At 36.7% G+C, this 26585-nt stretch overlaps 1 protein-coding gene across 2 annotated transcripts in view; it reads right to left on the bottom strand.

Annotated features, from left to right (window-relative positions):
- Positions 1 to 26585, bottom strand: part of HMCN1 (hemicentin 1) — a 482021-nt gene that overhangs the window by 25226 nt on the left and 430210 nt on the right. For both annotated transcript variants that reach the window (XM_035010675.1, XM_035010676.1), the window contains exons 85-97: positions 26067 to 26257; positions 24203 to 24284; positions 19833 to 20102; positions 18740 to 18910; positions 18436 to 18606; positions 12884 to 13054; positions 12556 to 12726; positions 11534 to 11704; positions 11192 to 11362; positions 7640 to 7789; positions 7212 to 7349; positions 5913 to 6034; positions 4298 to 4535 (exon numbers count right to left, since the gene is read on the bottom strand). In XM_035010675.1, coding sequence (XP_034866566.1) covers positions 4298 to 4535; positions 5913 to 6034; positions 7212 to 7349; positions 7640 to 7789; positions 11192 to 11362; positions 11534 to 11704; positions 12556 to 12726; positions 12884 to 13054; positions 18436 to 18606; positions 18740 to 18910; positions 19833 to 20102; positions 24203 to 24284; positions 26067 to 26257 — 2217 coding nt within the window. The remainder of the gene's footprint in view (positions 1 to 4297; positions 4536 to 5912; positions 6035 to 7211; positions 7350 to 7639; positions 7790 to 11191; positions 11363 to 11533; positions 11705 to 12555; positions 12727 to 12883; positions 13055 to 18435; positions 18607 to 18739; positions 18911 to 19832; positions 20103 to 24202; positions 24285 to 26066; positions 26258 to 26585) is intronic.

The raw sequence follows: 26585 nt of genomic DNA, 5'->3' as shown, positions 1-26585 counted from the left end.
CTATCTGGTTATTAAATGGTTGCTCTGTGTCACACAGTGTTGTGAGCTCCTGTACTTTATTTCATTCAAACCTTACAACTCAGATGAGGAATTTGAGACAGAGATTATGTAAATTGTCTGAAGTCAAAGAGCTAATATAAACAAGAGCAAGGATTTAGATGTAAGTCTGTTTCAACCACTGAACTCAAGAATACAACCAGGTGGTCATTATAATTCATGCTTCATTTTTATTTATTCACTGATTCATAAATTCCTTACTACAACCAGTATATTGTGTGGGGCACTGTGTTGGAAGTTATAATTGTGGAAAAGATGTGTCATATAAGTTATTATCTGATAGTAGCTTTAGATTTTAGGTTCTCAATGGGGGGGATATCTTCTATTAGGTAACATTTAGGATGTTTTGTGGAGATTCTTTGGTTGTTTTGATGATAGAGAGGCCTATTAAAATTTAGTGAGTGGGCAGACCCTGGGGCAGGTTTTATAATACTGCAGTGTTTGGGATAATGATGCAAGATGAAGATTTGTCCCTTGCCTTGAAAGATTTTCATGGACGTGAGAAAGTTGTATGTAATTATTGAAGACTAGAACATATCTTCCACATATTAAACATTTTTTGTGTGATTAAAATATACAATGAATTTTCCAGGAATGCAACTGTCCTATAAACTGAAGGTTGACTGTACATTGTTTTATTCTATACATTACCAAGAATTATTAAATGTTAAAAAAAATCACATCAGAGATCTATATATAGGTTCAGCCATTATGAATACTTCTCTCATATCTTCTAGTATAGTAATGTCTAAAGATTTTCATATTGAAATACAATGCTGAGTGGTTATCTTATTTTCAAATCTCTAACAGTGATAATTGGAAAATGGTACTTCATTGTTTTAGTTTGTATTTCTTTGCTTATTGGTGAAGTTAGACAGTTTTTCACATTCATTTTGTCATTATTATTTCTTCCTTTGTGAATTTCCTGTTCACAGCCTTTATGTATTTTTTACTAGGGTGTTGTCTTTTTCTTTTTTTTTTTTTAATATATTTTTTTTAAGATTTTATTTATTTATAGGACAGAGAGAGACAGCGAGAACAGGAACACAAGCAGGGGGAGTGGGAGAGGGAGAAGCAGGCTTCCCGCCGAGCAGGGAGCCCGATGTGGGACTCGATCCCAGGACCCTGGGGATCATGACCTGAGCCGAAGGCAGACGCTTAACGACTGAGCCACCCAGGCGCCCCTGTTGTCTTTTTCTTATTGATTTTTTTTACAGTGCTTTTTATTTTATTTTATTTTTTTAGAGCAGGATCTACACCCATGTGGGGCTTGAACTTATGACTCCAAGATCAAGAGTCACATGCTCTACTGACTGAGCTAGCCAGGTGCCTTTCCTTATTGATTTTTAAGAGCCTTGTACATATTAAGGTTCATCATAGTTGTCTATAATATGTAAAGCAGAGGGGCGCCTGGGTGGCTCAGTTGGTTAAGCGACTGCCTTCGGCTCAGGTCATGATCCTGGAGTCCCTGGATCGAGTCCCTGGATCGAGTCCCGCATCGGGCTCCCTGCTCGGCAGGGAGCCTGCTTCTCCCTCTGACCCTCCCCCCTCTCATGTGCTCTCTGTCTCTCTCATTCTCTCTGTCTCAGATAAATAAATAAAATCTTTAAAAAAAAATATGTAAAGCAGATATGCTTTCTTGGTATATATTTTAGCTTCTCAATTTTGTCATTGTCTCCCATCAAGAAGTTTTAAAAAACTTATTTGTAGTTAAATTTATCTTTCTTTCATTGTTTCTGATGCCTTCCGATTAATTTGTAAAATATAAATATATTTTGTAATTATATTTTAAAAGTAAATCCATTTTATTTTAAATATATAAAATTAAAAAAAATTATATTGGTTTATGTTTGTGAGTTGACTTGACCAGCAGTTTCCAAATGCCAATGTGCAGATCAGATACATTAGAATCATTTAGGGGCTGTGTTAAAAATACAGACTTTCAGGCCCTACCTTAGACTAGCTAAGCCAAAGCCTTTGTGCCTAGAAATATGAACTTTCATCAAGCTTTTTAGGTGATTCTAACTGCATTGTAATCATAGCTCTAGTCTAGACCCAACACAGAGGAGAAAACAAGGTGGTTAAGCAACCAAGAATGCAAGCTTGCCCCCTGGTGGTTACTTAAAAAGAAATTTTAAGTACCCAATTCTTGTAATTCACAGGAACCTCAACAAACAAATGTGCACAGATATCAGATGTAATTCATAAAATCATAGTATCTAAGAATAGTAAGGGGTTATAAATGTCCTATAGTGTGTTTTCTTCTATTGTGGGATCCAGATTCCCCAACTACACCGTTACAGATCTTCAAGCAGTTCAGACTTAGAGAATTTACATGATTAAGTAAAAAGTATACATGATTTTTAAAAATAATTTTAATTCTTCTCGTCCCAGATGATGTAAATTCATTTTTAACCAAAGTCTTATGCAAAGTTGTCTTCTTTTAATTATATGGAGTACTGGAAAAAGTAGAAACGGAAGTTATACCTGAAAAGTGGGCATTACTGAGGAAGAGAAACACAACTCTTCATTCCAGTGGCTCTTTTCCTTTATCCCAGTGACCTGAACATGCATGACAACAGTAAAATGAGGTGGTGGTGGCAACATGGGAGTGGAGGTGGTGGGGGGCTAGGGGCTTCACTGGCTCTGAGGCTTCATGAATCTGTGATCATCTCAAAAAAATGTGAACACGTTCTCCTAGATTACTATGATCTCAAATTCAATGACATAGTTGATAGGTGTTGATGAAGAAAATAGTCATGTGCACAAGTGATGAAAACAAGAGTAAATTGAGAAAATGAGTAGTGTATCTGCTGAGCATGATATAACAAAATGATATTTAAAATCTACCTGGATCTCTTTTAGGAAAGCCAGCTCATAGCAAAGGCCAATATGAATATTTTTTTAAAGATTTTATTTATTTATTTGAGAGAGAGAGGATGAGATAGAGCATGAGAGGGGGGAGGGTCAGAGGGAGAAGCAGACTCCCCGCCGAGCAGGGAGCCCGATGCGGGACTCGATCCCGGGACTCCAGGATCACGACCTGAGCCAAAGGCAGTCGCTTAACCAACTGAGCCACCCAGGTGCCCAATATGAATCATTTTAACTGTACTCATAGGATCCTAGAGTTCAGAGTTAAAGTCATTCAAATACTTAGTGTCTATAACATAACCACATGCAAGTATCTCCTAGCGTCAAAACTTCATGGAACATGGGATGCTGATTGTTTGGGTGCCTATTATGACCAGAAAGAGATCTCAGTGCATAAACACGTCAAAGAACTAGGCAGCACAGAAAAACCACTGATATCAAAGGTCATAGAACTATGCTTACAGGGGCGCCTGGGTGGCTCAGTCTTTAAGCATCTGCCTTCGGCTCAGGTCATGATCCCAGGGTCCTGGGATCGAGCCCCACATTGGGCTCTCTGCTCAGCGGGAAGCCTGCTTCTCCCTCTCCCACTCCCCCTGCTTGTGTTCCCTCTCTCACTGTCTCTCTCTCTCTCTGTCAAATAAATAAATAAAATATTTAGAAAAAAAAAAACTATGCTTAGAAAATGAAAAGCAGTTGAAAAATTATAATGTCCAGGAGTAAGAAATGACAGATGGAATCCTGATTATTGCTGCACAATTTTTTAAAATTTCTTTTAAAATTTTGTTTTTTTTTTTTTTTTTTTTTTTTTTTTTTTACTGATTTAGGTTGAGATATACCTTTACATTATGTTTCAGGAATTAAAAAAATTCCTTGACAAATATGAGTCAGAACAAGAACAATGGGCTTGAGCACCCAAAGAAAACATCATTCTGACAAGGATATATTTTTTAAACCTTTCTGCATATCTAGAACAGAACAATAACTCCACCATGTTATATAGAGAAGCATATTAGTTCGTAATCCAAATGTACTAGAACTCCCATGGGACTGGGTTTATCGCCTCCCACAAAACAGAGACAACATACATGAAAACCTGATATCATTAGGTTTAGTCTATGCCCTAATATCCTTATTCTGAATGACAATGATGCAATTCTTTCACCCCCCCCTTTTTTTAGGAATTAAATACCTTTGTTCCCCCTAAGTTTTATTTTTAAGTAATCACTACATGCAATGTGGGGCTTGAACTCACAACCCTGAGATCAAGAGCCATATGCTGTACCAACTGAGCCAGCCAGGCACTCCTCTTTTACCCTTTTAGAAAGGACTGGATGGAAAAATGATCTGGACTTCCCTCTACCCAAGGTACCTTTGGAAATTGAAGCATGGATTTTAAACGCCAGTGTCTCTTCTAACTGGTTGTAGTCAGATTCCACAGAGGAAGCATGAAGTGTTTCTACCAAGAAAGGCATTCTTCCCTGGGCCTCATCATAGAAAACGGTGTGGTTCCACATGTATGGGACGCTGACGCCATCGATGGTGAACAGCCGGGTTGAGTAGGCGTACAGCTGCCCGGGACCTGTCTGAATGTAGTCCTCTGTGTAATCCTAAGGAAGACGGTATAGATTTGAGGATCAGCATGGTTCATCCTATTATTTTTTCTGAGGGTATGGTGAGATCCAGAATGAGAAAAATAAAGGCTAAGGGGCTAGACATATATACAGTTGATCCCGATCAACATGATTCGAGCTGTGTGGATCATCGTATATGACTTTTTTTTTTTTTAAAGATTTTATTTATTTATTTTAGAGACAGAGCGCAAGAGGGGGGAGGGTCAGAGGGAGAAGCAGACTCCCCACCCAGCAGGGAGCCCGATGCGGGACTTGATCCCGGGACTCCAGGACCATGACCTGAGCCGAAGGCAGTCGCCCAACCAACTGAGCCACCCAGGCGCCCGTATATGATTTTTTTTATACAGTACAGTACTGTAAGTGTATTTTCTCTTCCTTATGATTTTATTAACATTTTCTTTTCCCTAGCTTACTTTATTGTAAGAACACAGTACATAATACATATAACAAATAAAATATGTGTTGACTGTTTATGTTATTGGTAAGACTTCTAGTCAACAGTAGGCTATTACTAGTTAAGTTTTTGGAGTCAAAAGTCATATGTAATTTTTGAATGCCCAGGGAAGTTGGCACCCCAATCCCCATGTTGTTCAAGGGTTAACTGTAGCTCTAAATAAAAGAGTAATTGTAGGTGGCGCCTGGGTGGCTCAGTCATTAAGCGTCTGCCTTCGGCTCAGGTCATGATCCCAGGGTCCTGAGATCGAGCCCTACATCGGGCTCCCTGCTCAGCGGGAAGCCTGCTTCTCCCTCTCCCACTGCCCCTGCTTGTGTTCCCTCTCTCTGTCAAATAAATAAATAAAATCTAAAAAAAATTTAAAAAAAAAAGGAGTAATTGTAGAGTAGTGCTTAGGAAATAAAAAGTTTGAAACTTTTAATTGTAACTACACTGATTTCATCATTTTATTGTCATAAATTATAGTTTAATCAAGAGACTCAAAGTTGTAGGTAAAGAGTAAAGAAAGGATGTGAAAGGGTGATTATCATTCTTTAGTTTCTGAATTACTTTATGGGTGATATACAAAACATTATATATAACAGTACTCTTCTTATCTGCAGAATATTAAACAAATGACTTAAATCTACATAGCAGTGATTTTGGTTCTGGTAAACAGGACCAGTAATAAACCAGTAAGTATTACTGGTAATAAAACCAGTAAGAGTGTGTAAAGACTTATTCCTGAAGATTTCTATACAAAGACAAGCTAGGCATTTCTAACCTTAGTGGTTTATTTATTCCCCTGAGCAAACAAGGGAAACTACAAAAGGTCTCCGTGCTCTTTCTATGAATCTTTGATTGCTACTCTTACCATTACTCCAAAAAAACAGTGAAGGCAAGTTATCCTGACATTTTACCTTTACAGTGACTTCAGCAGGTGACTGAAGCTGCAGGACATAGCCACTCACAATGATATCTAGGAGCAAAGCACCATCAGAATCCAAGCCCCGGGCAATATGAGTCATCCGCAAGATTTCTCCTGGGAATTGCAATTCATTCGTTTTAACAGCGAAAAAAAAAAATATATGGTTTGTGTAAGCACGGAGCAGATTTACCTTACATATCATATCAAATACATATGTTATTTTCCTTCAAACTTGAATAAGCATAGACCATAAATTATTAAATTCACACTTCGTCCCTGAATGAATGAGGTAGGCTTATTGAGTGGTAGGTTCTAAAACTTCTTTTTCTGTGGCAAGAACATGGCATATAGTTATGTGAAGGCTCTATACTTTATTTATTTTATTATTATTTTATTTGTTAAGTGGGCTCCATGTTCAATATGGGGCTTAAACTCATGACTCTGAGATCAAGAGTCACATGCTCTACTGATTGAGCCAGCCAGGTGACCCAGAGTCCACACTTTAAATTCACAAGCAATAGCAAGACAGTTCTGCAAAAACAGGGTATGAGAAGAGACAGACAGCTTCACCAGGTGGACTGGCAATAACCACAAGTCTGGCTATAGGGCTTTGTTCTTTCCGATGCTTCAAGAAGCAGCAAAGGGGCATCTTAGTAAGCGGATGACGATGAAAAGACCCACTTGTCTTCCGGGCTGATTAAAGCCCCTTCCTCAGCCCTTCTTCCTTACAGAGCACTACCATAGAGGCTGTTCACCTTTGAAGAGGCTTGTAATGGAGGTTAATAAAAATATGTATGCACTTGGAAAGTGCCATGAATAGCTCATCCATATTCATTAAGACTAAGAGTAAAGTGAAAAGCCCATAGATTTGCTTATTTTTACTTCCACCTTTTTGATAAAAAATCCCTATAGAGTATCCTAATTGAACCTCAGGTTCATAGACAAAAGTCTTTACTTAATAGCAATGACTCATTTTCCTGCTCTGTTTTGGCCTTTAAAACCCTCTCTGAGGATTTAAAGAGAAAAGATACAGAAAAGTTGAGAAAAAACTTTTGGGGTATAAAAAAATCACTATACTGTTTGAAAACACATGGCCTCTTACAGATCCATGTCAGTAAAAGTTTACAGGGAAATATGAAATTGCTTTTATATCATCTGTGATAAGACTACATCAAAAACTTTAAAATTATTCTCTGGGGGAATATATATAAACGTATTTTTCTTAAGCAGCAACTTTTAAGGCAATCGTATTTTTTATAGTAATAAAATACTTAGTTCAGCTGACACTAACCAGTTGCAAATTCCACCTGGGTTTCTCTCTTGAAGACTGCATTGGTGAGGGTAAAGCCATTGACTGCTTCTCCTATTTCCTTTGCTGTTGTCCAATAAATGGGATTTAGAATAGAAACTATTTTTCTCATTGCTGGACCTAAAGAAGAAAGGATAAATAAGGTGACAAAGAAAGATATACAATCCATTATTATTATCTTCAGGGCCTGTTACTTACAAGGATGAATCCTAAATAATGAATAATAGCAAAATAAGTATCAGGATCTCACCTGTCTTTAAGAATTTACCATTGGGATAGAACTAAGGACTATCATACAGATCATTTAGTGGTAGCATCATCTAGAAGTTTTAAGCAGAAATAAGTGAAGAATAACATATAAATTAAAAAAAAAGAGGCTATTAACAACTTTTATAAGCAAAGAGACCTACCAAGTCTGCGAGGTATGTTGGTAATTTTGGCGTGTATTATTCTAGTATCAAAGGTAGGACTATCTGTTACTGTGGCATTAAGGAAAGCAATTCCAAATTCAACATCATTAATATTTCCAATAACACTTCCTCTGGCTCGCTGGGGCCCACCTATTGGGGGAAGAAAAATCATTCTTGGATAAGGAAACAATTTCATCAATGTTACAGGGGAGAAAAGAAGGCCAGTGTTCAAAGATGCTACAAATCTTCCTTCAAACATTTAAAATATCATATGACATCTGAATTTAGGAGTGAAATAAATAAGCTTTCAAAACATTCTACTTTCATGTAACACTCATCCTCCCACATAAATCTAGGGTCCTTCCAACTTATGTATATCATGGCATTATTTCACAATCCAAAGAATACAATCAGTACCCAGTCCCAAAGCCAAAATAAAGGTGTTTGTTGATGGTGATGAAATGATGATAATAATGAGAGTTTATTGAGCATGTCATGCACCATACTAAGCACTTAATATGAGGTAACTCTTTTAATCCAGTCAAAAGTCCTATAAAGTCATTTTAAATGGCCACAGGTTACAGACTAGGAAAATAAAGTTCAGAGACATAAGTGGTGGAATGAAGATCTGAACACAGATGTGCTTGGCATCAAAACCCATGTTCCTTTATCTACTGCCTCCTTTGTGAGGAGGGTCACCTCAAAACAGTTCCTGAGCCTTGTTACAGGTCACTGTCAACATAGGTGTGGAGTATTTAATAGGTATTATTCAGTCTTGTGTTTCCATTGGAAACATGGAAGGCTTACCAAGTTTTCTTTAATACCTATATATACTGGAAAATAGTTAACTTGAGAAAAAATTGAGAAGGGTGTTTTAACAGTGCTGCAAAATTCATACAATTAGGTTGAAAACAACTATACATTTTTAAAAAAAGCATCTCTACAGTAATTTTATGCCTTCTTTCCATTGTTCAACAAAATTATTAGCTACTGACACAGAATAGGTGGTTAATGAATGCTTTTTTAAAAAATTTTTTTATTGTTATGTTAATCACCATACTTTACATCATTAGTTTTTGATGTAGTGTTCCATGATTCATTGTTTGTGCATAACACCCAGTGCTCCATGCAGAACGTGCCCTCCTCAATACCCACCACCAGGCCAACCCATCCTCCCACCCCCCTCCCCCTCAGAACCCTCAGTTTGTTTTTCAGAGTCCATCGTCTCTCATGGTTCGTCTACCCCTCCGACTTCCCCTGCTTCATTCTTCCCGTCCTGCTACCCTCCTCTTCTTCTTCTTCTTCTTTTTTTTTCTTAACATATATTGCATTATTTGTTTCAGAGGTACAGATACAGATCTGAATGCTTTTTAAGTGAACTGCATGCTTTAGCAAGAGAAGGAAACATACTGGGAAGAAGCTGATAGAGAAGTTCATAAATATTCATTACTTGATGACTTCTAACTGAATATATTTTTAAAAAGTCACTAGGTGTTTCAGATATTGTTATATATTATATACCAGGGAGAAATACAATTGTATTTAATTTCAGAAAAATCAGTAAATATAGTATTTTACCATTTTAATTTGCATTACTTTGATTATTTGTGACAGAATACATTTTTTTTCACATTGGTTCAGCCTTCATGTTCTGGATTACATTCATTTGTTCATTTATACATAGGTTACGATATACAAGGATATAATAATAAGAAAGAAAAAGGCATGAGGCCTGCCTTCATAGAACTTATATCTGAAAGAGGGAGACAGACATTCATTAGAATTCCACAAACAAATGTAAAATTGAAATGTACTAATGTATGAGATATATACTACCTAGGGAAGTCTGAGAAGAAAGTAAAAATAGAGTGGAGATCTGAAGAAAGTTAGGTGTTAACTAGGCCAGAGAAGGCGGGACAAGGGCTTTCTGGGTAGAGCAAATAGCATGTGTCACCCTTTTGAGAGGTGGTGGCTTGCCATATTTGAGAAACCAAAAGGAGCAAAGGGTGGAGAGTGGTGGGAACCATACTGCAAGATGATACAGGAAGGTAGACAGCAGGGCCAATCAGGACCTTGGAGGCTATTTTGGTTCTTATCTTTAGTCTTAAGCAGGAGAGAGGGATAGAAGGATCACTAATTCATTTAGTTCTCTGGGTCATTTGATTTGGGTCATTTGACCATTTTGACCTTGACCTTAGTCTCCAGAGGATCTTGTGTCCCAGCACTCAACAGATATCTCCTACTTCCCGGTAGCTAATTGGGATCCTTGAAACTCTCTGCCAGACTCTGTAATCCAAATTGTTCACCTGTTTGGACTTCCTTCTGCTCCTGGGGTCCTTTTATCCATGACAGAGAAATACCCCTTAGATGAACAATACCCCTTGACAGTGACCTGTAACAAGGCCCAGGAGCTACAAAATGCCTCAATTAAAACTAGAACTGTCACCATGCCTACATGTTAGAACCTCAAAATCCTTGGTAATCAGTTGATATGTTGACAAGATATATTGAACAGTTGACTGATAAGACACTCTTCCTTTTAGCTTGTCTAGTTCCTATAAATCTCTTCATGTAACTCCTCTCTCTCACTGCCAAATGAGCCTTTCTGATTTTCAGGGATATTTTATTTCTAAAGCACCCTTAAGGCTTTGGAAAGTTCAGTGGTATCTTAGTACTTTAACAATGTGAAACTGTTCTTTTTAATTTTCTTATAGTCCTTAGAAAGTCCTCTGAGACAAGCAACCTTAATATTATCCACCATTTCTTGGGACTCCAAAAAACTTTCTAAGGTCCATAGGTTTAGAATTCTGGTTTCATTCTTTCTGAATTTTTTTAAAGATTATTTATTTATTTAAGAGACAAAGTGTATACCAGCGGGGGTAGGGATAGATGGAAAGGGAGAAAGAATCTCAAGCAGACCCCATACTGAGCGCAGAGCCCAATGGGGGCTCCATCTCACAACCCTGAGATCATGACAAAATCAAGAGTTGGACGCTTAACCAACTGAGCCACCCAGGTGTCCCACCTTCTGAAATTTTACATCATTTACAATATCCAGCCACGTTGTATGACTTGGGTTATCATACCTGAACTCCCCCTACTCTTTTTCCTAGAACTGAACTGGCCCCTATTTTACTTTCCACATTCATGTTCTCCATATTTCCATCCATGAAAAAATAACCCCCAACTGTGTATTTCTGTTAAGTATTCAGTTTCTGTCTCACTCTCATTTTCAGCCTGGAATCTCAGCCTGGCTTTCTCCAGTCTTCCAAACCTTTGTATTCCTCAAGCCTAGGACTACTATTTATAGCTGTGCAGACCATATCTTTTTACAAGGGGGCCTGGATGGGGATGAACAGCAGCTAAAATCCAGCCATAAGATTTGGTGTAGACCAACTTGAAGGGGAAAAAAATACATTTTTCCTAATTCTTCCTTCTGGAGTTGGCACCATTTTGCAATTTGTGGGCTCAGAGGGATATCCTTTTCTAATCTGCAGGAAGGCTGTAGATAAATTAGCAATGGTTCCACCAAAGTCTAACTCAGTTGCTTACCTGGACATGCTTGCATATTGCATCTGGACACCTGAGTAGCATCTCCTGGACAGGGGCGCCCGCTTTTAGATGGCACTGGATTGTTGCACAGCCGTTTTCGAGTCTTTTCACCTCCTCCGCAAGAGGCAGAGCACTGGCCCCAATTATGCCAGTTTCCCCAACTTCCATCCACTGTGAACAAGAATGGAATGGCCAATATTAACCCATGGGTTTTAAAATCTACAGTTCAGATGACCCTACCTATACAACTCTCATTTTAAGATCTGAAATGATGGGGCTAGCTACAATGAGCACTAAGTGAAATGCTCTCCTTATTTTACTGCCAGGAGTCAGGGGGCTCACCAGGACACATGTCAGTGTTGCACCTCTGGATCTGGGAGTCTGGCCCCCCACAAGCTCTTCCGCCGTTGGAGGGATGAGGGTTATCACATGTGCGGAACCGCCGCATCTGCCCCCCGTTGCATGTCCGGCTGCACATTCCCCAGCCACTCCAAGGACTCCAGTTACCATGAACTACAACAGAGAACCATTGGAACAGGTGCTAAACAATGACATTCATCCAAAGAGTATGGTAAGACTCTCTCCAGGAACTGAAAAGAAATATACGAATTGGTGAATAGGCAACTTCCAAAGGCAGATGGTTTAGCTGTTATTCTGACTAGAAACGGGGTATACATTCCCATCATTGAGAAATTCCATTTAATATACACCTATTGAGTCTTACAGTATTCCAGGAGCTGAAGGATATGAATGAGACAAGATCTCTGCTCTTGATGAGTCAAGACTATAAAATCCAGATACAGTGGATTCAGATGCTGTTAGGGTCTTAAAATCTAGGTTGGTGACTGATTTAAGGAAAAGAGCCACCCGCTTGCCTCTGTAAAGATATCGTCAACGCCGTAAGAGTGCCCTTGTCCTTGCATTCTGCAGCCTGTCCTAGAGAGGAAATGAAATAGGACACAGCCCTTGCCTATATAAATCAGTTACACCTATGGTATTATACAGGCACAGCAGCAACTGTACAACACTTGGATATTCTAAACCAAAGCTAGATGAATCCAGTAACAGTATATTATGACTTTTTAAAAATTCTTAATTTTTTTTTATTTTTAAAGATTTTATTTGAGAGAAAAAGCACATGAGCAGAGGGGAGGGACAGAGGGAGAGGAAGAAGCAGATTCCCCACTGAGCAGGGAGCCCCATTGGGACTTGATCCCAGGACCTTGGGATCATGACCTGAGCTGAAGGCAGACACTTAACCAACTGAGCCACCCAGGTGTGCCAGTATATTATAACTTCAAGGACTTAAGGCCTAACAAAACTTTAAGAAAGTATAATGTTGACTCACTATTTCCAACACTCACTTGGACAAGGGTCATTATTGCAAAAATCGCTCTGGACATCACTCCCTTCACATCTGCTTCCTCCATACAGGGGGACAGGATCAGAGCACTCCCTTGTTCTCTGTCTGGCACCTCCTCCACAGGACACAGTACAGGTACTCCAACTGGTCCAAGCTGCCCACTTGCCATCAACTGGATTAAGGAAAAACATATGTGCTCTGTTACCACAATACCCTGAGCATTGTTAGGTTGGGTGATGTTCTTATTGACATTGATTCTTACTGACATGCTACTCAGATAAGAGGTAGATGTCAATTTATTACAGGTAAAAACACTGTATTTCTCTTACCTGGACAGTGTCTTTCATTACAAACTTGCATCTGTGTTTCTGCCCCATCACAATAGGATCCATCAAATGATGGTGGTGGATTATTGCACAGTCTGGTCCTTATCTGGGCACCTTTACCACAACTTTCGCTGCATGCACTCCAAGGCTGCCAAGTGCCCCATGCTCCATGAACTACAAATATCCCACGAGACAAGTTGCAAGTTGCAAGGCACAGAACCACATTTGTTAAATAAACAAAATTATACAAGTAAATTAACTCAGTAATGATTTAAATTAGCCTGGAATCAAAAATAACTGAAATTGAACCAAAGGAAACATAAATAATGTTCTTCCTTTCTCCTCCTGGTTAGATTTTCATGGGAATTAGTGTTTATAGGAAAATTCAGAAGGCTACCTAATGCCAAAATGAATGCTTACAGTTATCCAAAGGGACTATTTTATTAAAATAGAATGTAATCAAACTACCATATGTAAATACAATCTAAGTTTAAAAAATCCTAGATAAGCATTTGTTTGTGCTTTATGCTCTGGGAAAAGTGGAAGGAACCAGAAGCTTAGGAGCAAGGCTGTATAACAGATCTAGATGCAATTATAATGAATATAATCATTTTCATAATGATAACTTGGACTCTAGACTCAAGACCACATCTTTAAGCCCGATTCAGCTTCATGTTTAAAAATACACTTAGATCCTTCAACAACATGATGATTTGCACAGTTGTAACTCCTTAAAAAATTGTCTCCATTACATAATGTTCATGAATTAAAAATTCTGAATAACGTACTCACCTGCTTCCTAAACACCAAGAATTTGACCAGTAGTTTCCACGGAGTGATATTAAGGCCTTCCTTTTGGTAACTAACATATTATACCATCTAACCGCAAGACTGAAACAACCTTGTGTTTCCTACCAGGTGGATGGGCTAAGAATCAACATTATGGTTTCTCTTATGTGTAAGTCAGTATCAAGTGATATTTTTGTTTTAAGGGTAATTTTCTAGAAATAGGGCTCCTAAAATATGTTTTTGTGGTCACCCAGTTGAACCAAGATATGGACCAAAATAGGGCCTTAAGGTCAGTGTCTAAATATTCTCTTAACACAACCTATCAGACACCAAAAGAATTAGTTGAAAACCAAGTAATGACATTAAATTGTCATTTGCCTGCTTTGTTTAGAATATAGTTTAAAACACACCTTAGATTTTCTTTCAATTAACTATTTTCTAGTTGAGTTTATTACATATCCGTGTACTTAGTAGACACAGACAAGCATAATCACACACATGTATTTTAGCTGTTAAGAATTTGGACTAAAAAGTATTTGACTAACCCTAAAAAAAAAGAAAAGAAAAAAAGAAACAACAAAGCCTTTAAATATAAGGCAGATATTACTCAAAACTACTTCTTTATTAACTTGGATTACTGATGTATGGACTGTGTGATTGAAAAAATTTAGCTATTCCAATTATTTTAATATGTCCAATTTTCAAGGCTGTTGGTTAACAAAAAGCCACTGATGCATTTTTTTTATTGGAGGATTACAATTGGGTGATGCTTATTCATTTATTATCTGTGAAGTTTCTATTACATATAAGTAGAGGTGTTTGTCTGAAGACCTTTTATTTTATTTTATTTTATTTATTTATTTTTTAAAGATTTTATTTATTTATTTGAGAGAGAGAGAATGAGAGACAGAGAGCATGAGAGGGAGGAGGGTCAGAGGGAGAAGCAGACTCCCTGCCAAGCAGGGAGCCCGATGCGGGACTCGATCCCGGGACTCCAGGATCACGACCTGAGCCGAAGGCAGTTGCTTAACCAACTGAGCCACCCAGGCGCCCGACCTTTTATTTTTTTTAAATCAGTACAGAACACCCCAACCAGAATTTAATTTAATGACATAATATATGGCAGAGTTAAAATGTTTCTTTTATATGAATGAAAAGAAAAAATTTAGAATGATAATATAAACCAGATAAAGTATAAAACATTGTGGTATATAAACAATACAAAAGAAAACAGCTACGGAGGAATTAGTATGTAAGAAAAATCCAAATTATAATAGATGAATTTGTGCTACACTAAGTTGCAGTTCTGATTCTGGAAAAGCAATAGAGCATGGTGCTTAGGTGCAGGGACTCTGGACCTAAGCAAGAATCTTACTATTGTACTATACTATTCTTGCAAGTTTTCTGTAATTTTGACAGTATTAAGAATAAATTCTTACTAAAAAGAGTCAAACTCTGTGAAGCAAAAATTAACAGAATTACCAAAAACAAAAACAAAAACAGAAAAAACCAGATGAATCCACTATCATAGTTGGAGACTCTGACACCCCTCTATCACAAATGCACAGATGTAGCAGGCAGAAAACCAGTAAGGAAATAGTTGAATTCAACATTACCATTGATCAAATGGATATAATTAAATATTTACAGGCTATACCATCCAACAACAGCAGAATACACGTTCTTCTCAAGCTCACCATCAACATTCACCCAGACAGGACATATTCTGGGTATAAAATACATCTTTAACAAATTTAAAAGAATAGAAATCATATAATATCTGCTGTCAGACCACAGTAGAATTAAGAGAATCAATAACAGAAAGATAACTGGAAAACCTCATATATGTGGAGATTAAACAACACATTTCAAAATGATACATAGGTCAAAGAAGAAATCTCAAGAGAAATTAAAAATATTTTGAACTAAATGGTGATGAAAGCACAACTTATCAAAATTTGTGGGATGCAGCAAAAGCAGTGCTAGGAGGGAAATTTATAGCATTGAATGCATATATTAGGAAAGAAAGATGTAAATCAATCATCTAAGTTTCCACCTCAGGAAACTAGAAGAAGAGAAAGTTAATTCCAAAGAAGGCAGAAGAAAAAAAAAAATTAGAGCAGAAATCAGTGAAATTGACAAAAGGAAATCTAGATAAAATCAATGAAACCAAACGGTGGTTCTTTGAAATTATCAATAAAGTCAATAAGCATCTAGCCAGAGGAAGAAAAAGAGAGATTGAGAACACAAATTACTAGTATCAGAAATGAAAGAGGGGCATTACTATGGATCCTATGAACATTAAAAGGTTAATGAAGTGATACTATGACTACTCTACACTTAAATTTGATAACCTAGATGAAATGGACCAATTTCTTGAAAGACACAATTTGCCAAAACTTGCACAAGAAGAAATAGACATCTGAATAAGCCTGTATCTATTAAAGAAACTGAATCAAAATTAATAACTTTCCAAAACAGAAAGCACTGTTCTAATGGGTTCACCGCTGAATTTTCCCAAACATTTAAGGAAGAAATTATACCAATTCTTTACTACCTCTTTCAGAGGACAGAAGCAGAAGGATTACATTCTAACTTATTCTATGAGGTCAGCATTTCCCTAATACCAAAACCAGGCAAAGACATTACAAGAAAAGAAAACTATGGGTCAATTTCTCTCATGAACATAGATGAAAAAATCCTCAATGAAATATTAGCAAGTTGATTACAACAATGTATAAAAAGAAAATCCCTTCTATCCCTAAGAATCTGACAGACCCCCAGATGAGAAAGTCTTTCTTAGGCTACCTGCTCAGTTTGCAATGGTATAATGATAAATTTAACAACCACCTCTCAGGAAATAGAGAGAGATTTGTAGCATCATGGTGTAAATGCTTCCAAAGGTGTAAATGCTCCCACTATGGTCTGTGCCCAGCTAGTAATATGATGTCACTAAACTTTCAACTGGAAAGAGATACATGTTTTCATTTGCTTGTCTCAGGGTACCACTGACATTGTGCCAAAACAATAGTTAAATTCAATTAATTTAAGGACTGGGAAATAACCAGAGAAAGTCTCAAAATTAGTAAGCCAGTAGAACAGTGAGCAAACATCAGTAAACCAATAGTTACTCAACATGAAGAGAAAAAAACCTGACTTTTATTTTAGGACAGCTACAAATATCATTTTGCTTTTCATTATATCAGTATCATAACTGACAATCTGTACAAAGACTGCTATAATCAGGTGTTCTGGCTCTTTTGACTTTGATATATTATGCTATTATAATCAGCTTTCTAATTCTTTAAGATTAAAACAGCTTTGGCTTTAGCTTATTTTTTTAAGATTTCATGACAGTATTTTACTTATATTTACTAATGCAATGTAAGTTCTGAACTGCAAATCAAGATACCCAGGATCTAAGCAAATAGGCTTAGGAATCGGACAGACCTGGATTCAAATCCTTGATTCACTTTTTACTAGCTATGTAACGTTAGTGAATTATCATCTATTTTCTGAATCTTGGTTTCCTCATTTATACAATAGGATGCAATACCCAGTGTAGTGAACATCTATTATATTTTGGTTTGTCTGCATCCCCCCACTCCCTTCATTTAAACCATCTCAGCTAAGGTGTCTCTCCAGGTATGCTCTATCACTGCAACTCTTGGCATTTGTTCAGTAGGCTTATAAATATCTGAATGATATTATCTATTTACCATTCTAACTGGAGCAGTTAAAGCAATGACTTGAGCACAGAGTGGGTGCTCAATAAATATTTGTTGGATAAATGAATGAATAAATGAATGAATTAATGAATGACCAGACACTTCTATCCCAAATGGTTTCTTTCTGGCTGTCAAACAAGGAGCCTGACCCTCTTGACACATGCTAGGTAGATAGCTCAAGCCAGTTATCCAAGTATCTGGACTTAGCTGAGTTCAGAGGTGAGCATGAGACCCAAACAAAATCAAACAGGGCTCCTTTTCAGAGGTTGATAGGAATTCTGAGAGAGAGAGCAAGACTCTTTTTTTTCTGAGGCCTTAGATTATAAGGCCCCTGTAAGCCAGTAGCTGCCAGCAGTCATTTTTTCCACTGCTTGGAAAGAGTTTAATGGACAATAAAGCCAGAGAAGAAAGCAGAGACGAGAGATGGAAAACATGCTAGTAAAAACACTGGCCAAATCCTTGAATTCAATCATACCTGAAAGTAGAATCTTCTACTTAAGCTTATTTAGGTTTGGTTTCTGTCACTTTAATCTGAAAGAGCCCTAAAATACTAGGGTTGTTTTATAAAGTAAAAAACAACATGTACATAAAGCACCTAGCATGGTTCCTACAACATGACAGGTGTTTAGTGAATGGTTGCTATTATTATCTCAGCCCTCTCTAATTGTGTGTTTCTGGGAAAGTCTTTAAATACCCTAGACTTCATTTTTCTTATCTGAAAATGAATGGCTGTATTAGATGTTAAGGTCCTCATTACTTTTAAATTCTATGATTTTGTAAATACTATGTTTTCTCTACATGATTAAAAATACACCACAGTTGGTATAACATAAAGGTATTCAATTAAATCAGGGATTTTACTTAACATTGATTAATGTCATACCTTTCATAAATTTATTAATGAGACAGAATTAATAACACATAAATATATTCCAGGGTAGAGGCTACAATACCTTTTACAACAAAGAAGAAAAGGTAATTATAACCTCTTTACTGGAGTTAAAAATAGCCAAGTTTTGCTCATCAGTGGATTCTCACCTGGGCAGGGCCTAATGTTGCACATGATTATTTCTATTGCATTTCCTTCACATGGCCGCCCACCATATTGAGCTGACGGATTATTGCAAGTTCTGGTCCTTGTTCGGTTGCCACGTCCACAACTCCTTGTGCATTCTTCCCAAGGGCTCCATTCTGACCAGCTACCATCCACTGTACAAAGGTGAAACATTACACTGTCAGATACTTTGCAATTTAAAGCATTAACACTGAGACAATCCATAGTTAGGGAACAGAGATGAGTATCTATTGAACATGTGCCTGTCCGTTGAATAAAGAGATATACCTGGACACAGCTTACGCTGACAGTTTCGCATTTCTGAATCTGACCCTTGGCAAGGCTTCCCACCATTGGCTGGAGAGGGGTTGTTGCAAAGACGACTTCTCTTTTGGATGCCTTTTCCACAGGTGACACTGCAGGCTCTCCATGTAGACCACTGGGAATATCCACCATGAACTGCAAATAAAACATTGTACTTTTGTCTCTCTGTTTGTAAACAACAAAACATAAATTGAATTTCATTTATGCACTGGGTCTAGAGCTGAATCTATAATTGCTGAGCAACTGCTTATGGGTGCTGTCCTTGATGGTAAAATTAAAATCCATATGGGAAAGAAGAATTTCAAATAGTTAACTAGAGTGTGTTCTCAGCTCCAATCCTGACTCATGCGGACATGGCTGCCAGAAGAGTGAGAGACCAAAAAGTTTACCTTTTACTGTTTACCTTTTGGATATGTCATTTTTTTTTTTTTTAAAGATTTTATTTATTTATTTGACAGAGAGAGACACAGCGAGAGAGGGAACACAAGCAGGGGGAGTGGGAGAGGGAGAAGCAGGCTCCCCGCAGAGCAGGGAGCCCGATGCGGGACTTGATCCCAGGACCCCGGGACCATGACCTGAGCCGAAGGCAGTCGCTCAACCAACTGAGCCACCCAGGCGCCCTGGATATGTCATTCTTTAAAGAAAAATAAATGCATGGATTTCTGAGAATAAATTTGACTTAGTTTTGAGTCAAAACTTCAGTGTGGGATTTTGAATTATTAGAGTTTGGGATTTTACTGCTCTAATCTGTATTGTTTTATTCCCTCCAGTCTATAAATTATGTGATTTTTGTTCTAGCTCCACAATCTAGAAGTATCTTAAGGGTAAAAGGAGACTTAGACTAAGATGCTTAATAATTTTTATGATTTGGATTGCCCCAGGTGCTATATATTTATTTTTAAAGTTTGTTTATTTTTTTCAATAATCTCTACACCCAACATGGGGCTCAAACTCACAGCCTTGAAATCAAGAGTCACATGCTCTTCCAACTGAGCCAGCCAGGGTAATAGTACCTCCTGGTGCTATTTAATGTAAGTATCCCTCTGATCACACTCACCCTGGACTATGACCGGCACTCTGACAAGGACAGAACCCATCAAGTTTCGAGCAACACATTCATATTCAGACGTATCTTCTTTCTGAGCAGCAGCAATATGTAATGAGTTGTTGGACAACACATTAACTCGGTCATCCCAGGGGACAGAGTGCCCTTGACGGGACCATGTAATGGTCGGATGAGGTTCTCCAGTTGCCTGACAATTCAATATGACTTTGTCACCTGCATTAATAACAGTTTCTACTGGCTCAAGAGTGATAATAGGAGGACCTACAGAAAAAAGAACATAGCGCTTCTTAGTTTTTGTAGTTATATTAACATTTTTATTAATATTATAGAGTAACATTATTTTGAAAAAAAAATAGGTTGATTTGTTTATAAAACACTGTAGTTTCTCAACTACTAAGGTTGCAATGGCCATTGATAGACTTTTCATAGCTCTGTTTTACTTACTAAATGTCCAAAATTTTAAACTCCTAAGCATATTAGCCTATAGCATGGACTCTACAGTCATACTTTCTGGGTTCCAGCTCTGCTTCTGTTCCTTAGGACCTCTCTGAGCCTTTGTATCCTTCAGAGAATTCTTGTTAAGACTCCATTAAGATGATGTAAGCCTAGCTCTTTGACAGGGGAAGCACATAATATTATTAGTACTATTGTTGTTATCATTGTTTTTGTCTGTTTTACATAGTGAACATTCACTTCTTTCCTTTACATCACTTTTTGAGGTAGAGTCATTATTAACTTTTTCTTTCATAACTGGTCACCATTCATGTATTCAATAAACATGTATCGAGAGCCTACTATTTGCCAGGCATTGTGTTAGATGCTCAGAAATAACAGATATAACTTCTAGTCTCAAGGAGTTCACAGTCCACTGATAAGACAGATGAGTGACTATAATTATTTAGTTGTTCTATAATATAGCTACAGAATTTAGTAATGGAATAGGTAGAATAATATTTAGTACAGAATAGGTAAATATGTGGTAATACAGAAGCATAACAATAGTGACTTAAGAGATCAGAGGCATTCACTGAAAATGGAGAGGAAAAGGAAGATATTCAAGAACCATTAAGAAAGAAATAACAGAATTTTGTCATTGAATTGAGAGGAACTGACAACTACAGGATTTGGCTTGGACAATATACTGTGGTTTGGGCAGTTCAGTAGAACATAGGAGGAAGAACATATTTGTTTGGAGGTTGTAAGGAATGATGATTTGTATCCATTTGGAACTACTGAGCTTGAGGTATCTGTGGGGACATTCATGTAGAGATGTCTAGATGATGAGAGAATATTCCTATCTGCAGCTCAGAAGAGATATGGGCTAGAAATATAGATCTGTGAGTCATTCATGAGTGGATAAGATTGCTTTGGAAGTGATTCTAAAATGTGAGGGAGAGGGCCAAAGACAGAAACTATTACAACATTGTTATTTAAGAGATGAACAGAAGACAAGCCCATACAATGATCCTAAGAACTGATCAGTGAGGTAGGAAGAAAATCAAGAGGGAATGGTATCCTGGCAATCAAAGGAAGGAGCTTCAAGAAGTGGGGAGAGGTTGACAGTATCTATAGTAGATCATAGCTGCTCAAGTGAAGTTGGAAAAAAATGTCAAAGTAGCTGTATATAGCTACTGGCAGAATGTTTATACTGGTCTACAGTGTCAAGAAAGAATACGAGATTTCATGGAAAAGAAGAAGCTTGAACTGGATTTTCAAAAATGGGTAAGATTGATTATACATAGAAGAGGGGAGTCTACTTGGAGAGAAGGAAATAGCATGGAGATGGATTTAGCTTTGAAAGGATGATTCACTTAGGACAGCAGCAGAATATAAGGTTTTAAACATTTATTTAATCAGAAGAGTTCACATTTAAATAGGTAAGCAAAGAGGAGCCTGTATATTCTTGAAAGGTGAAAGCTGTGATGTAGTAGGCTTGAACTGAATGGTGGAATGATTTGCTCAATGAGAAGTAATGAATATCAGATAATTCAGGGTCATTGCTCTATTTTAGATGGAGAAGTATATCTGGAATAATAGAACATAAAACAAAATATGCCAGGATTTTATGTAAAGGTTTTACTGACATGTTGTCTTTTACAGAAGTAATTATTTCACATGAGGTTTGAACCTCCCAGTATCATTAATGCATTATTCATGTATATGTCCACATTATCTTACACAATACCTTCTTACTTGATGTTTATATTAACTTTACTCAAGGAGCTTTCAGGGCTGGGGCTTTTATTTCTCTCCCAGTGTTCAGATTACATTATGTGTTCAATAAACTGCTGCTGAATAAATTAAATGCCTCAGATTAATTATTCAACACTAAATGATAACATAATGACTAAATGAGCTCATGTGCTCCTTCTACTATGGTCAAAGAAAGTGTCAAATAAAACTCAGAGTCTTAATTTCAATACCATATTTGAACATTTCCTATAAGCCTATAAATTAACTCAACAATAAAATTCCATATGTACATCTTTCATGGTTGAATTAATTCTATCAATCACATAATGATCAGTTAAATATGAATGCTTCATCTAAATGAAAACATTCCTTCTGGTACTTTAATTTTAAACAAATATTTTGGTTTTTATATGCCTCATTTACTTAAATCAACTTATTGTCAGTACACATAAATAAGCTAATCTAATGCTGCCTTTCATAAACCAGATCAGTGGAACACTCTTCCAGGAGAGATTAATCATTGTGACACCCTACCCACATTAACCCAAAAAAGAGGGGAGGAAGGTTTCGTGGAAATAACATTTATTTGGGAAACATGGCATATTATACCTTTCTCTTGCTGAGTTATAACACATCAACATATTAACATTTCAGGAAAGACCTGCAGTAAAGAAACCTGGCAACAAAGCAGGGCTTGGCATATAGGAGGGGCGCTCTATATATTTGATAAATGAATGAACTTTGTTTAATCAATTTTCTCTCAGACTTGTTTGACCATGGAACTCTAGTTTTTTCCTAATAATATCCCACAAGGCTATTGTTTGATAAATATGTACTTTAATAAAACACTGTCATAGCAAGATATGAAAACAACCTAAGTGTCTGGTGATGGATGAATGGATAAATAAAATGAGTATACATATGTATAATGGAATGTTATCTAGCAATAAAAAGAAGGAAATCCTGCCATGTGCAACTACATGGATGGACCTGGAGGGCATTATGGTAAACTAATTAAGTTAGACAGAGATAAACAGTGTAAGGTATATCACTTGTATGTGGAATCTAAAAAAGAAACAAAAGCTGAATTCATAGAAACAGAGTAGATTGGGGTAAATGGGTGATGTTGGTTAAAGGATACAAACTTTCACTTATAAGATGAATAAGTTCTAAGGATCTAAGGTATAGCATGGTGACTGTAAATAATACTGCACTGTATCCTTGAAATTTGTAAAGTGAGTAGACCTTAAGTGTTCTCACCAAAACAATCAAAACCAAAAAATGGTAACTGTGAAGTGATGGATGTGTTAATAAACTTGATTGGTGCAATCATTTCACAGTGTGTGTGTGTGTGTGTGTGTGTGTGTATATATATATATATATAATTTTCACTTTGTACAGTTTAAATATATAGTTTTATTTATTAAAAGTTAAAGTCTTAGATAATAGTAGTTTAGCAAATAACTGTTAGTAAATGCTAGCCTAGAGCATCTCTCAAAAGTGAATGAAGAAAACATAAATTTATCCCATTAAATACTGAGCCTAGTCACAAAATAAGTTTTTCACTTAAATTCTCAACCCAATGATGCTATCCTCAGGCCAATCCTGAAGTGGTTCTGGAGACTGTCCTTCTGATGGCTTACACTGAAGGGCTTCATGATGAGCATGATAGTCCTGCCCAGAATATATAATTATTTCATGGAAGATTGATAGCAATCAACCTAGAGCACTTTTGAATTCATTTATATTAGTCTTTACTTCTTTTCTTCAATTTTTTTTATTATTATGTTATGTTAACCACCATACTTTTAATACACATTTTAAAGTGCCACAAAATGACATTTTTGTAAGCACATTACCAGAACCATGGTAAACTATGTGAAGGGTACTTGGCTGAATATATTGCAAACCAAAAGAAAGCTCTGCTGCCAAGCAACCGTAATCTTGAACTGCATGTGTTAGATAAAATAGAAAAAATATATATTCAAAACTGTATCAATCTTATGCTTGATAACAAATTGCTCTATCAGCAGCAGAAAACTAAATTACACACACTCTGAAGGCTACTGATAATATACTTGCTATGAAGTTAAAAAAACAGGAACATTCTTTATTAGGCAACATTCCTCTAATCAGGTGTTCACGTAGAGTTGAATAAAGCAGCTTACTCTGCAGAGTCAGACTCATGCTGCGCTCCACCACCCCAGCATCATTGGTAGCTACGCATGTATAATCACCAGCATCTTCATTCTATGGAAATAAGCAGTGCTTTATAAAAATGTGAGCCTACAGAGCAGGGCAAATAACTTTTTTCACCATGAGGCTACTATAAAGTTTCATTTTTGAGAAGGGATTTTTCATGGAAGTAGACAAAACTACATATATTTACCTTCATAAATAGGTTTTTTTTTTTTTTCATAAATAGGTTTTAAAATGAGAAAAAGAAGGAGAAAAAAATTCCCAGCCTAAATGTTTTCAAAACAGCCGATTATTGCTCTCTGGGAATAATAATTGCTAGGAAACTGAGGGCAAAAATAATATTTTTTATAATCTTCTATCTAAAATTATCTCACTATTTTTCCATATCTTTTTTCTTTCTTTTTCCTTTTTTTTTTTTAGGGAGAGAGAGAGAAAGAGAGGGAGGAGCAGAGGGAGAGAGAGAATCTTAAGCAGACTCCATGGTCAGCACGGAGCCCAATGTAGGGCTCGATCTCACAACCCGTCTCATGACCTGAGACAAAATCAAGAGTCGGACGCTTAACTGACTGAGCCGCCCAGGTGCCCCTCTTGTTCTGATACCTTAAAAAGCATTAAAATAATGAGGACAAATTAACAAATATTGAGACCTTTCTAATGGAGGTTATTTAAAAAAATTAAGGGTGGTCTCTATCTAGAGAGCGTGAACTTCAGGAGAGAAAGGAAAAACTAACTTACTGATAATGATAAATCACAGAATATAATTCACAAATTTATAGATATATGGTATAAAAAATAAGTACTCCATGAGTTTAGATTTGGTGACTAATTAGAGTCACAGATTTTGCTAAAAGTCTTGTGAATAGGAGAATTTGTTAATAGAAACACCAAGTCAACAAAGGAGAACTGAATTGCAGGAAGTAGAGGAGGGTGGGAGAAGAAAGACAGATGTTTAATTGGGGGTGTCAATGTATTATCCAAATAGAAATTTTCAATAAGAAACTTGGAATGGAACTTGGAAGAATTGCAGGGTTGGAGATAAATATTTAAGAATCTGAAATTGTATGGTAAAAATAATTAGTATTAACATTGGTGGTGTTAGAAGAAGTACCAAGGACTTCAGAAGTAGTAATACTTGTGTAGAGGAAAAGGGGGAACGTGGTAATAAAGAAATCTAAGTCTCACTAGTGTTACAGCAGCTAAAGGTAGAAATCATCTCAAAACTGAAAGGACAAGGAACAACATCCGATGTTGAAATAAAACCCAGGAGAATGAAAGACTAAGAGTGGTTCATTGGATTAGGTCATTAAGTATTGTATTTTAATTATTATATCAATTAACTCAACAATGTGATAAAAAAAATTACCCATAGGTAGTCTAGTTAAGAAATTTTTAGATAAAATAGCTCATTCGCTTGACCCCAAAATTAGAATAACTTAAAGCAACACTCATTTTCTGAATGACTGAAGCTTTTGGAAAGCCTAAAATAGTTAGCTTAGTGATGAAAGTTACCCTATAATTTATTTGTCATTTTGTCTGTAAAACTTCAATTTCCTTGCTCTAATACAGATTTGAGGAAGTTATCAAATGATGCTAAATAATAATAGATCAATGATTGAGAACAAAGCAGCAGAATTATTTTGTTGCTTGTATTTCTTTGAAAAGGCTAAAAATAATAAATTTGAAGCATTGTTTCAGTTTTTTATAAAAACCCATTGATTAAGATTTTATGATTTAATTAGAAATGCAAGAGAAATTTTCCAATTCATGGCACCTTATAGAGAGGCATTAATTGTGGCAGTTAAAGTGCCCATCAACAATTTCAGTGTGACTTACTACAGTGCCATAAATGGCCAGAGAGCCATTGACCAGTTGACGGATTCTGTGGTTAATTTCAATATCCACCCCCTTTCTGTTCCATTGGATGGTTGGGGCAGGATCTCCTTTCACTTCACAATTCAAGACTGCATTACCACCAAGTGGTTCAATCCAGTTAGAAGGGTAATCACCTTTGAAGACTGGAGGTTCTGGGAAATAACAACAGATAATTGTAAGTAAAAGGAAGCTCTGATCATTTCTTTGTGATTTTGACCTATTTAGAGAGATAATTTAGTGAAGAAGGGAGAAGCCACTTTTGAACCCCATGAATTTTCAGAATCACTGCTCATGCTAATCAACCGGATAATTTGGTTAGTTTTGATAATCTAAGCAGATGATTCCATTTTGTACCAAATGATCTCTTTGCTTACCTACTTTTGAGTTGAACGTTGATAATGTATTATTTCTTATGAATTTGCACATCTGTGAAACAGGACTAGATGGATTAATAAACTGAAGTTATAGTGTATTACTACA

The sequence above is a fragment of the Mirounga leonina genome, unplaced genomic scaffold, assembly GCF_011800145.1.
Source record: "Mirounga leonina isolate KUSES-001 unplaced genomic scaffold, KU_Mleo_1.0 Mir_154, whole genome shotgun sequence".
In the NCBI taxonomy this organism is placed as follows: Eukaryota; Metazoa; Chordata; class Mammalia; order Carnivora; family Phocidae; genus Mirounga; species Mirounga leonina.
The sequence above is the reverse complement of the archived record's forward strand: the minus strand, read 5'-3'. Positions and strand labels throughout refer to the sequence as shown.